A 13,669-nucleotide genomic window follows, 5' to 3' on the forward strand; every position below is an offset into this window, starting at 1 on the left:
TATGGGGGGGGGGGAGTACATGACCAGTACATGTTTTTAAAAAAGAAATTATTTTTGTGTTCCACAAAAGTCAGTCATATTTTATATGGGTCATGTGGGTTGAGTAAATGGTGACAATTTCATTTTGGTGTTATTTTTGTATGATAAACAGTTTTGGTTCCATGTTGGGTCATCACTTATCATCCAATTGCTAAACCTGATGCAAAACCAGTAAAAAAAACAAAAACAAAAAAAAACAATGATTTCAGGAAATAGAAAAAGACATTCGTAACTAAAGCAAGCTAGAGCTTATTAATGCATTACGTTTCATAATATTTGTCATTAAGAGGCATGAAATGTTGCACAAACAAATTCTCATATCGCACTTTAGGGGGGAAACCACAAGCTTAAGATATATAAACACCATTCACTGAGCAGCTGCTCCTTGTCTCAGCCACAAGGGATGAGGCTGGGAAGGGGGAAAAACTGAAAGAGCTAGAAAAAGAGATCCAGCTAACTGCTTGCCTCTTCCTCAGTGAGCTACAACTCTGCAGCATTAGACCATCAATCATTTTATAACACTAAGCCATAAACACATCAGCACAGACCAGCTGAGGAACAAGGACAGACTTCTGGCAAACAAAGTCACTGTATTCACACTGAGACTTGTGGAAGCACAGTCTGATGTTGACTGATTGCATGACTACCATCAGCACAGCAAGACCTGGAGATCTGTTACTGGCTTCAAACACTCTGCCTGATCTCTCTCACCTGTGGCACCACAGCGTCTCGTGGCCCGGAAATGACTCGATGAGATCAGTGCAGAGCTCCATCTCCTCGTGGAAGAGCTGAGGGATGACGTCATTATGGTGATTGTCATCAGACGCACCCGCTGTGCTCTCTCCGTTAGGCTGCTTGCTGGGGTGGAGCTCTGTCTCTCCAACCTGGCTCAGCTCTCTGGCCAGGGCCTTGAGCAGGTGTTGACGGTAGTGGAAGCCACTGTGATCCGACAAGTGCATGGACACCCACAGTCGGGTGGAGGACAGCTCATCATGCAGAACCTGGAGTAGAAAGTCAGAGTATTATATTCATTTAACAGCATTATGCTTCAGGTTGTTGCAAATGAATTTCAGTTCAGATGCCAAGTTGTAAGTGCTATGGATGTCAGCATATCAATCAATTTATTCAAAAGCCTTGAATGATATATGCCAAAACATGCATATTATTATACATTGCTCAAATATGAGGGGAAAAAAAACCTTTACAGGGTAAAATGCGGAATTTCTTCAGCAAAAATTAGATGCACAGATATAAAAATTTTGTTTGATAAGCCAATAATTATTTTTACATACAATTACAATTTACATACAATTTTATCTAAACAAATGAAAAATAAAACACTAAAGCTAAAATCAATCATTTTAAATGTGAATTGATGCATCACAACATTATAATGTACAGGATTAATAATAGATATTCATTTTGAAGTTTATATTTAACAGTATTATAAAATGCTTATTAACTTTAAGTGAGAGTTAGATGATTTAAAGATAAAAATAAAGGAACGGAGCATGCATAATTAAATATCCAATAGTATTTTAAAATAAAATCCATGATTTCCTCATGCAGGGTTTGTACACATTTTTACCAATAAATTGACATGACTTTTAAGACAATATTCATGACCTAATGTTCCATTATTTTACAAGTATACATGTAAAATAAGAATCCAAATCTATGTTGAAATTTATCATAGCATATGTTGGCTAAAATAAATGACTATTAAGGCTACTTGTTTGCTTTCTATTTGTTTTAATAATAAGTACAACCTGCGACTGTGACATTGCTCTATGGAGATAGAATTGTTGCATAATTCCAAATAAATACATTATGATCCACAATAAATGTAAAGATATTAACAAAAATTAAACACATTGACAAATAAATAGAATGAGATCCACAAATAAATTTCACAAACATTAAATTCACACGTAAATAAAATGAGATTTGCAAATAAAAAACATTCACAAATATATTTTTGTCACACAAACAACTTTTCCTTGCATTCAGTTGTGAATCGCTTACTCTGCATCTGTGAATGGCTTTCTGTGCATTTGTGGATCGCTGCATGCATTTGTGGCTTTTCAAACATTTCTAGCATCAAGACACTGACAATCCACAAATGCATGGACTCAACCCACCATCTACTCAAGCCAATCAGATAATAGCCACAGTTCGCTGACCAATCGTAGCACGTTCTCGCTATAACCGTTCATGTTTTGTTTTACAATCAGGGTGGGAGCAGATTCATTTTGCACCCCTGTAAGTACTGCATTCTATGGACACTTCATTCAAATTGAGCTGAAGTGCGGTTTGTGTGGTTAAAGGGGTCATATGACGTTGCTAAAAAAGAACATTATTTGGTGTATTTGGTGTAATGAAATGTGTTTATGCTGTTTAAGGTTCAAAAAACATTATTTTCCACATACTGTACATTATTGTTTCTCCTCTATGCCCCGCTTTTCTGAAACACTCATCGTTCTGAAAAGCGAGGTGTGCTCTGATTGGCCAGCAATCCAGTGCGTTGTTATTGGCCAAATTCCTCAAGCTTGTGACGGAAATGTTACGCCGCTTACCATACTGTGATGCCATGTCCCGGCGCGACGAGACAAAACCAATAAAACCCATTATAAACGAGGCATTTGTTGCAACCAGTGGGGACATAATTACTGATTATAATTACTTATACTGTCTTTTTACACGTTGCATCGCACCGCGTAAACATAAAACCATGTCTGCATTTGTGATCGGAGAAACGACAAACAACAAGCACTACTCTACACTGCTCAAAACACGCGTTTGAATCACCAGTGGCAAATCCTTTAAATATGAAAACATACTTACAGTCTGTGAGTCAGCATTATTTGTCAGCACCATAGACTGTGGTCAGCATGCACGCCGAAGGGGAAACGGGAACTGAATTCACCAGAACACTGGCATTGTAGGCTACTCTCCCAGGAAACAGTCCTCGTCCTCCGTAAAATGCGTTGCACACATCTGAATATTTGGTTTCTAGTTCCACTGATTTCTAGTTGTGTCCTCTTTTGGAAGACCAAACAAAGTAGTTTCGCTTTCACAATGAAACACAGCGTCTCCACGACATGGCGGCGGCAACAACAATACTACAGCGAGAATAAAAGTTACGCCTTCTTTCTTTGCGTGAACATTTGGGCGGTGTTATGCAAATCTTCCCACATAGTGACCTTGATGGGATCCAACCTTTGGAATCGACTCTCGATTCCCAACACCTCGGAATCTATTCTTTTTGGAATTGATTCCCAGCCCGACTTTTCTTTCCATCTTGAATAACATGACACATCCATAACGCGTTAGTATCCATTATAGCGTTGTTCCCATAGCCGTGATTTAATCCAATTTTCAACATCTCTTACTGTATCAATTTGTATGGCCATTATATTTCCAATTTGAGTCAATGCAGATGAATGAAGATATTTCAGGACAAGACTGCCCTGAATGTAAAGTAAAACGTGATAGGTTATAGCGAGAACATGCTACAATTAGTCAGCAAAGTGGGGCAATTATCTGATTGGCTTGAGTAGACGGTGGGTGGAGTTCACACATTTGTGGATTGTCAGCATCTTGACGCTACAAATGTTTCAAAATCCACAAAAATGACACATCCATAACGCGTTAGTATCCATTATAGCGTTGTTCCCATAGCCGTGATTTAATCCAATTTTCAACATCTCTTACTGTACCAATTTGTATGGCCCTTACATTTCCAATTTGAGTCAATGCAGATGAATGAAGATATTTCAGGACAAGACTGCCCTGAATGTAAAGTAAAACGTGATAGGTTATAGCGAGAACATGCTACAATTAGTCAGCAAAGTGGGGCTATTATCTGATTGGCTTGAGTAGACGGTGGGTGGAGTTCACACATTTGTGGATTGTCAGCATCTTGACGCTACAAATGTTTCAAAATCCACAAATGCGTGCAGCAATCTACAAATTCACAGAAAGCCATTCACAGATGCACAGCGAGTGATCCACAAATGTGTGCAGCAATCTACAAATGTACAGGACGCGATTCACAAATGAATGTCAGGCAAAGTTGTGTTTGTGACATAAAAATATATTTGTGAATGTGTTTTTTTTATTTGCAAATCTCATTTTATTTATTTGTGAATTTAATTCATGTTTGTGAAACTGCATGGATCCAATGTACTGATACACATGCATTTCATTCTTAACGGTTTACATTCACTTAAGACAAAACCGACTGTTATTTACAAGGATACTTGCTAGCACGAGCATAATGACATAATTTTGTGCATATTTGGCCATTTAAGCGCAATAAGCTGTGAAAAATAACTAAATTTGGTACTAGGCTGCTTTCAGAGCTCCAGACAAAAAAACAAAAACAAAAAAATGGAGCCATTGGCTCCTAATAAGAAACAAAATTAGGCGCTGAATTTTTTTTTTTAAGTGTCTCAGAATAAACGTGTTTTAATATTATTTTTTTCACACTAACATTTCAGTCATACTGTCATGTATTTATGTCTCATCTTTTCTTGTCTTTATCAGCATTTTAATCCATCTTGTAGATGTCCTGGGAATTAAGGATCACTTGAAGTGGGAACTAAATGTCGTTTCCAACTTGAGAACTATATACAGTCACAAAGAATTGTTCAGGAGGTGTTGAATTTTACCTTTAGCACCGTGCATTCTTTCTTATCATGTAGACAGCAGGATAAGTAAAACTATGAATATGCAATATAGTGCATAAATTTAGCAAAATGCTCCTATTTATAGGTTATTCTGAGGTAAATGATTGTTATGTCGCATTGTTTACAAGCATTACATGAATGAGTGATTACATGAGACATTTCAGTAATGATGTCCATTCATGTTGATTTCATATAGTAAATAGAAAGATTGAACTGAGGCGCTAAAGCGATCGCTCATGCCGCATTAAATAGAGCCAAAACTTTATTTATTGTTCGAATTTCGTTAAGAATTTTAAAGCTGATACTTTATTAAAATGTAACAAAGCACAAAGCTTATTGCAATTAATGGACGGCAAGTGCGCTACAAATAATATGAAGTTCACGCAAAAGAACACAGCATTTAGACTAAAGATCTTGATAACAAGATGTATCGATTTTAAACGAATTGTTAACGATATATTGCTAATGTCCACACAGCTGACAGCTTTACCTGTTATAGTTTGTTCAAATTGCACACGAATTAGATACTGGTTTTCTGCACTATTACTTCATGTGTCTCCGCTCTCTCATGCCGCAACAGCTGAAGCTGCTTTCAGCAGGTGAGCCGTCAACGCTGCTGTTCAGCAGAGATGAGGACTGTTTGAAAGTCTTTTTTCCACTAAAACTTTAATGCGCATTGTCTCAGTTTATTACGTCAACATAAAAAAAGATGTGCACGCAACACAATCAGAAAAAAGTCATTAAATGCACATTTTTTAATCATAACATGTATATTTCTATAGTCACCAGTGGCGACCTCAGCAAAAACTTCACTCACAAATTAATATTTTTGGTCACAGTCGCAGTCTAGTGACTGCACAGAAAACCAGACTGCGGAGCCAGTCTCTGGAGCGCGCGAGTAACCGAATTGTTTAAAAAGACTTAAAAAAAGATGTGCAAATGATACAGTTTTATGACGATGCAACACTTGCCAGATTAGGCAAGTGACAATTCTGTCAGCTGTCCCAAAACGTGAGCGAAAGTCTCGTATTGCAGCGTGCAGCAGCTCATTTGTAGTGTAGACGAGATGCGCTGATGTGACGTCATTTTGAGAGAGAGAGAGAGAAGACGCACTACATCTGAAACACGATGTTTTCAAATTACTGATTTGATTTGATCTGATATTCTATCTGGATTTATTTACATCTAACCTACATGCTATATTAAATGTACATAATATAAAATGTTTGCTGGAATTTCCCGCATTATAAACCCGAAACCCAAATTCAGACCAAGGAAAACAAGACATGCAGAGATGTAAGATGACAGCCGCATAACCCAATTACCCCTGAAATAGCCTATGAATAGCTCAGACTGGTTCAAGTCTGTTTAGTCCTGGATCATTAAATCTACAGGCTCATCCTTTTTATATGAGGGTCTTTAGCTTGGATTGAGCCCTATAACATTTGCCTAATTTCGCATCCAATTAAGAAAGGATAAGCACATCAAAGGTCTGGCACTCAGTGACCCCCTAAGAGCCAATAAGCTCTCCTGACTAACAGCACTCAGCTCTCTCTCTCTAAAAAAAACAAACAAAAAAAACAAATTAAATAAAAGCTAAAAAGACAGAAAAATGTGGCATCTGTAATCAGGTCTCATCCTAGGGTAATTCAAGTGGAGAAGAAAGGTATTAAGATCATCAAAGGCTCAGGTAGATTTATCAACCTCATAAATAACCATCTCATGTTGCTTTCCTTGTAACAGCACTGATGATATGCCAGTGTGATCCATCATTCCTTAAAGTAATCTAAAACAAATCTAATCTTTGAGATGTACGCAAACAAAGCAACATCTAACAGACACCCATTTTCAGTCATTATGATAAATCACACAGACATAGTGCAGAAAGCTGCAGAGGACTGAGCCTACCTTCAGATTGCCTTTAGCCATGTTTTGCAATACCCAGATGCGATGGGACCAGGCATTATAGTTGCTCGGGTAACGGCCGGCTGCGTCTGCACAGACCCTCATCTCCTCCTGCAAGGCTCTTTGCAGCCGCTCGCACGGTCTCCTCCCCACAGCGTCTCCTCTGGGTTCAGCCTGATCCTTCAGTTCTTGTCCAGAAGGAGAGCACTCCTTCTGCAGCCACTGTAACACCCAGCGCCTGCGTTCACAACAAACCAATTAAGCAGACTGATCATACACATGTCTGGACTCTGGAGGCACAAGGAATTTAACATGCTTATGGCTTTATTTATGAGAAAGCAAAATCAACGTGTTTTAATATTATTTTTTTCACACTAACATTTCAGTCATACTGTCATGTATTTATGTCTCATCTTTTCTTGTCTTTATCAGCATTTTAATCCATCTTGTAGATGTCCTGGGAATTAAGGATCACTTGAAGTGGGAACTAAATGTCGTTTCCAACTTGAGAACTATATACAGTCACAAAGAATTGTTCAGGAGGTGTTGAATTTTACCTTTAGCACCATGCATTCTTTCTTATCATGTAGACAACAGGATAAGTAAAACTATGAATATGCAATATAGTGCATAAATTTAGCAAAATGCTCCTATTTATAGGTTATTCTGAGGTAAATGATTGTTATGTCGCATTGTTTACAAGCATTACATGAATGAGTGATTACATGAGACATTTCAGTAATGATGTCCATTCATGTTGATTTCATATAGTAAATAGAAAGATTGAACTGAGGCGCTAAAGCGATCGCTCATGCCGCATTAAATAGAGCCAAAACTTTATTTATTGTTCGAATTTCGTTAAGAATTTTAAAGCTGATACTTTATTAAAATGTAACAAAGCACAAAGCTTGTTGCAATTAATGGACGGCAAGTGCGCTACAAATAATATGATGTTCACGCAAAAGAACACAGCATTTAGACTAAAGATCTTGATAACAAGATGTATCGATTTTAAACGAATTGTTAACGATATATTGCTAATGTCCACACAGCTGACAGCTTTACCTATAGTTTGTTCAAATTGCACACGAATTAGATACTGGTTTTCTGCACACACTCCCTGCAGGTCCATATAAGCTCATGGTCTTGTCAGTTGCACAAGCTTTGGATATTTATTAGTGTTCCAGGGATCCGTGTACAGTGGTTTGCCCTTGTCTTTGCAGTAGTGACGGAATTCTACTTCAGTATGTGCCACTGTTGACATGTTGCAAGAGGTCTACAATTGCAGACAATTTCATTCCATGGTCTCCTGGCCACTGTTTTCACTGTTTCAGCCAGTTTGAGAGCAAGGTTTCTTCCATACTAATTCAGCTACAAGAAAGCAGAGCACATACATTTTCCGGTACAGCGCATCCAACTATTCCATTATTAATTTCTTAATGCCTAATGTATTATTCATTTTTTATATCACTATTATAAAATAAACTAAATGTAATATGGAAAATAGGACACTTAAAGGGTGCAGAACACAGCAATTCTATAATATGTAATCTTTAATATTTTAAAAGACCTTATTTAACTGTATACATTAAGAGAGTTACACAATGAACATTTATCGCACTAAAGCAGATGCCTTCACTGGTGTTTACATTTATGCTCTAAAATCATAGTTACCCAATAACAACAACAAATAACCTTGCTTCCACAAACATCAGAGGTCCACAAACATTTTACTACACAGGGCCAAACACTTGATTGAAAGTAAATAAATGTTTTTTTTATAAATCAAAATCAATTATATTCTCTAAATTTGAATGTAAAAAAAAAAAGATGTTATATATATATATAATAACGTTCCTTTTTTCGACCACTCTTGTAATATGACGTTGCAGGCCAAATCAAAGATTTGGATTTTTAGATTTAAAAAAAAAAAGATTAAAAAAAAAATCCCCTTACCTGTGTATCCATGTCTCTGGGCTTTTAGGATGCTTAGATAGTGCTAGTTTAACCAGGTAAAGGTCTTTCTCTGGGTTTAACACGCCACACTGCAGGAGCTCTTTCCTATAAAACAATCAATACCCAGATGAATTCAAAAGGATACAACCATAAAAAATAAATTAAAATACAATACAGCACCACCTCCTGGACAATAGGTTTCTTCTATGCAACATTATCATGAAGACATTCAGCCAAGATTTTGTGCAAAAATTCTAATAAAAACCTAGTTCTAGTTTAAATAAATAAATAAAGTAAAGTAAAGTAAAGGCTGGTTTCTTAAACCAGGCATGGATTAAATATACCTACACTGTTTCCTGTATGAAACTAAATGTTAGAAAAATCAGTAAATTCTTTGCTCCCTATGTGATAGCGCAAATAGACAACTTTAGAGTTAAATGTAGCAGCAGTCTTTTGATGTCTCCTTTCCCAAATTAGACAACTTTTTAAAAATAGCAGCAGCACATTCAGAACAATAAAATGGCTGACATTTAGACAGACATCAAAGAGAAGAAATAGAGAATTTCTAAAAATACCATAAATGACATGTGCATATAATCATTCAGAAAGTATGTGAAGGGTTAGTTTGGCAGAATGTTTTTTTTCAGGTATTACAAATGATGAAAATGTACCTGACATTCCACGCAGTTGTAAAATCTGGGTTTAAGAGAAGCAATGTGCAGGTTATATCTACCAGTGCTTGAAGAAAAGAAGAGAGAGAAGTCACTTTTTCTGCAACGCTGGTCTGTTGTATGAACAGCCATCTTTTAATAAAGACTAAGGTCACAGAAATGTGAGCGGCCGAACAAGCTAACCCAATAAACCTTCGTCCTACCTTCCCGATCGAGCCACTGCTTTCTCTGCCTGTACAGCAGGAGTCTATTATGCACATAGGGCAGCAGAAACTTGACACACCAGCTCTCCACTCCCAGCTTATTCTCCACCAGGACGATGGGGCTTCTGTTGTATCGGACTTCGGGGCACGGAATGAGGCCGATTTCATCACTGTGAACACAATGTAAAAGATAAAAAGAAAAACAAGTCACAAGGCTATTCTAAGAAACTCTGCTAATGAGCTAAAGGCAGACAGCAATGCATAAAGCACCAAACATCTCAGCTGACACTGATACAGATGTACCTCTTTGGCAGAGATACAAATGTGTCATGGGAGAAGAGCTAGGTGAAACCATTGGGACACTGACCTTCAAATATGGAACAAAGAGACCTAACACACAGAAAAACAACATTTGCATTGAAGGCAGCACTAAAAAGACTGACGAGATGCTTCATATGTGGACTGAAGTGATGTGTTTGGATACACAAGAGCAGCAATGTTGCAACCACTGAATGTCTAACTCCGAACACCAGTAAAAACAAACGCACATGGCAAATTACTGAGATTTATCATTTTAAATATAACGCATTAAAGCTCGCTACGCCCTCCAGTTAACGTTACTGGCCAGGGAGTAAAAAACCCAAACATTAACAGTAACGTTACTAGCTACTACAACATGACAAGCACGCGCTCTTCGCGTTTCACTTATTAGAGAAACTTTCGGCGTTCGCACGGTGCTTGTTAAACAGGCGCCCCAGACACATTTTCACACGACCGGTCTAAAGGCGAGGCTTGGTGAGCTCTACCTGCGGGTGAGAGCTGGTTAGTAGCCGGTTAGCCAGCCACTGTCTGCGCAAGTTACACAGGCTGCTGCACAATGTTCTCCCTGCGGCTGAGCGCGAGGTTCTAAGCCGCTGTAAAAAAAACATAACCTGAATGAGCGCGAGATAAGAAGCAATGCGAGTTCACATACGTACATGTTGGGGTTTCGTTTAAAGGCGTTATTGATATCTTTCACAACTCTCTGGACCAAAACATCCACCTCCTCTTCCGACTCAGCCATTTTCAGAGATCGAGTGACGTCATCAACGCGGGTGACTCAACCTCATCCGGGACATTTCACAAGCTACAGTTAGTAACCATAATAACGCGTACGTTGTTGCTATGTAAAATTAGGAGATGATCTTGTTTAGTCATAATACAGAGTTATTAATTATACTACTCTTCAGTATATCATTAAACAGGATATTCCTTGAATCATACATAAACAGGGGGGAAACAAATACAATTTTAAAGAAAATACTTGTTCATTTATCAAAACAATAAACAGATTGAACTACTGGTATTCGATTAATAATAATCAAACTGACCCCTGTACACTGTTGATCCTTTACCCATACCACCAAACCTGTCCCTAACCTTACCCATATCACACCTCAATAGCAGCAAAAATGTTGTGCACACTTTTAATCATTTTATAACATCTGTTAAAATCATTTGTAGATTTTCAATAAGTGCTTGATCATATGGAATTTAAAGTTTAATGATATTTGTTAGCATTTTAACTTAGCCTACATGAAATAATTATTTGTTAAGCATTATGTAGTGTTTAATAAGTTTATTAGTTAACATTAACAAGCAGGGTAGACTGAGTACAGTTGATACACTTTCTGCTTTTTTCATCACTACACAAAAACTAGATGCTGAAATGAAGTGATTTTTCACACGATATTTCTTTTGCTTATGTACTAAAATATCATAAATTGATAATAGCCATACGTAGTTTATTTTCCACAATTAGCTCATAAACATAAGGTGCATTTTTGTTTCAACTGTACCTATATATGGTACAGTTGAAACAGTACCATGGTACAGTTGAGACACCCATTCTTAATGCTCTAAAGCTGGCTAAACATTTATTGCAAATGAAATAAATTACAAAATTACAGTTGTGCATTTAAAAAAAAACTGATTTATTTATTTGCTTTATTTAATTCAAATTTAATTAAACAAATAGGAACACATATTTAACACTAGAAAAGTTATGGCAAACAGTATAAATGTAAACATAACAGTAAAAATAACAATATACCCGTATATTATATAACCCACTTTACCACCTTGTATTTTTCTTAAAATGCTATGCAATCCTTTTAACATTCATGTTAGAAAACATGTCCATTAATAATAGGCAGTTAAAATATCACAAATATAATTTTTTAACAGAATTTGCATAGCATGTGTGTAAATGTGACTTTTAACCTATTATCATAACACTGTACAACTAAACAGCATGTGAAGCAATAGGACACAATCCGAATGGCTTTATCATACACAAGGCTATGTCTCAACCGTACCCCACACAGTTAGTAACCATAATAACGCGTACGTTGTTGCTATGTAAAATTAGGAGATGATCTTGTTTAGTCATAATACAGAGTTATTAATTATACTACTCTTCAGTATATCATTAAACAGGATATTCCTTGAATCATACATAAACAGGGGGGAAACAAATACAATTTTAAAGAAAATACTTGTTCATTTATCAAAACAATAAACAGATTGAACTACTGGTATTCGATTAATAATAATCAAACTGACCCCTGTACACTGTTGATCCTTTACCCATACCACCAAACCTGTCCCTAACCTTACCCATATCACACCTCAATAGCAGCAAAAATGTTGTGCACACTTTTAATCATTTTATAACATCTGTTAAAATCATTTGTAGATTTTCAATAAGTGCTTGATCATATGGAATTTAAAGTTTAATGATATTTGTTAGCATTTTAACTTAGCCTACATGAAATAATTATTTGTTAAGCATTATGTAGTGTTTAATAAGTTTATTAGTTAACATTAACAAGCAGGGTAGACTGAGTACAGTTGATACACTTTCTGCTTTTTTCATCACTACACAAAAACTAGATGCTGAAATGAAGTGATTTTTCACACGATATTTCTTTTGCTTATGTACTAAAATATCATAAATTGATAATAGCCATACGTAGTTTATTTTCCACAATTAGCTCATAAACATAAGGTGCATTTTTGTTTCAACTGTACCTATATATGGTACAGTTGAAACAGTACCATGGTACAGTTGAGACACCCATTCTTAATGCTCTAAAGCTGGCTAAACATTTATTGCAAATGAAATAAATTACAAAATTACAGTTGTGCATTTAAAAAAAAACTGATTTATTTATTTGCTTTATTTAATTCAAATTTAATTAAACAAATAGGAACACATATTTAACACTAGAAAAGTTATGGCAAACAGTATAAATGTAAACATAACAGTAAAAATAACAATATACCCGTATATTATATAACCCACTTTACCACCTTGTATTTTTCTTAAAATGCTATGCAATCCTTTTAACATTCATGTTAGAAAACATGTCCATTAATAATAGGCAGTTAAAATATCACAAATATAATTTTTTAACAGAATTTGCATAGCATGTGTGTAAATGTGACTTTTAACCTATTATCATAACACTGTACAACTAAACAGCATGTGAAGCAATAGGACACAATCCGAATGGCTTTATCATACACAAGGCTATGTCTCAACCGTACCCCACTGACATACTCGCACGTTTCTCTAGATTATGAAAAGACCTTGCATGGCACAATGTCATATGTCTATTTTTAAAACTTAACTTATTTTTAAACGCATCCTTTACAATCATCCTACTGCTTGTCTGCTTGATCCTATTCCATTTCATCTCCTTCAAGCCATTTCTCCTGCTGTTGTACCTGCACTCACTCACATCATTAACACATCCCTTCACACTGGTGTTTTTCCCTCAACATTTAAACAGGCTCGTATAACCCCAGTTCTTAAGAAACCCACTCTTAACCCAACTCTTTTAGAGAACTACAGACCGGTTTCCCTTCTACCTTTCATTGCAAAAACACTTGAACGAGTTGTGTTCAACCAAGTCTCAGCCTTTCTCACACAGAACAACCTCCTGGACAGCAACCAGTCTGGCTTCAGAAGTGGACATTCAACCGAGACTGCCTTGCTTTCAGTTGTTGAAGCCCTAAGACTGGCAAGACCCGCTTCCAAATCTTCTATTCTTATTTTGCTGGATCTGTCTGCTGCTTTTGATACGGTGAACCACCAGATTCTCCTGTAGCTTTGGATAAAAGCGTCTGCTAAATGACTAAATGTAAATGTAAATGTAAA

General features: G+C 36.5%; 1 protein-coding gene across 3 annotated transcripts in view; it reads right to left on the reverse strand.

The window, feature by feature from the left end:
- The window catches only part of LOC107567149 (protein prenyltransferase alpha subunit repeat-containing protein 1-like), a 15,586-nt gene extending 5,004 nt beyond the window's left edge, over positions 1-10,582 (reverse strand). For all 3 annotated transcript variants that reach the window (XM_016252779.1, XM_016252780.1, XM_016252781.1), the window contains exons 1-6: positions 10,443-10,582; positions 9,466-9,635; positions 9,263-9,329; positions 8,592-8,696; positions 6,639-6,873; positions 751-1,040 (exon numbers count right to left, since the gene is read on the reverse strand). In XM_016252779.1, coding sequence (XP_016108265.1) covers positions 751-1,040; positions 6,639-6,873; positions 8,592-8,696; positions 9,263-9,329; positions 9,466-9,635; positions 10,443-10,528 — 953 coding nt within the window. In that variant the 5' untranslated portion in view covers positions 10,529-10,582. The remainder of the gene's footprint in view (positions 1-750; positions 1,041-6,638; positions 6,874-8,591; positions 8,697-9,262; positions 9,330-9,465; positions 9,636-10,442) is intronic.
- Between the last annotated feature and the right edge of the window lie 3,087 nt (positions 10,583-13,669).

The sequence above is a fragment of the Sinocyclocheilus grahami genome, unplaced genomic scaffold (assembly GCF_001515645.1).
Source record: "Sinocyclocheilus grahami isolate Dianchi unplaced genomic scaffold, SAMN03320097.WGS_v1.1 scaffold1130.1, whole genome shotgun sequence".
Lineage (NCBI taxonomy): Eukaryota > Metazoa > Chordata > Actinopteri > Cypriniformes > Cyprinidae > Sinocyclocheilus > Sinocyclocheilus grahami.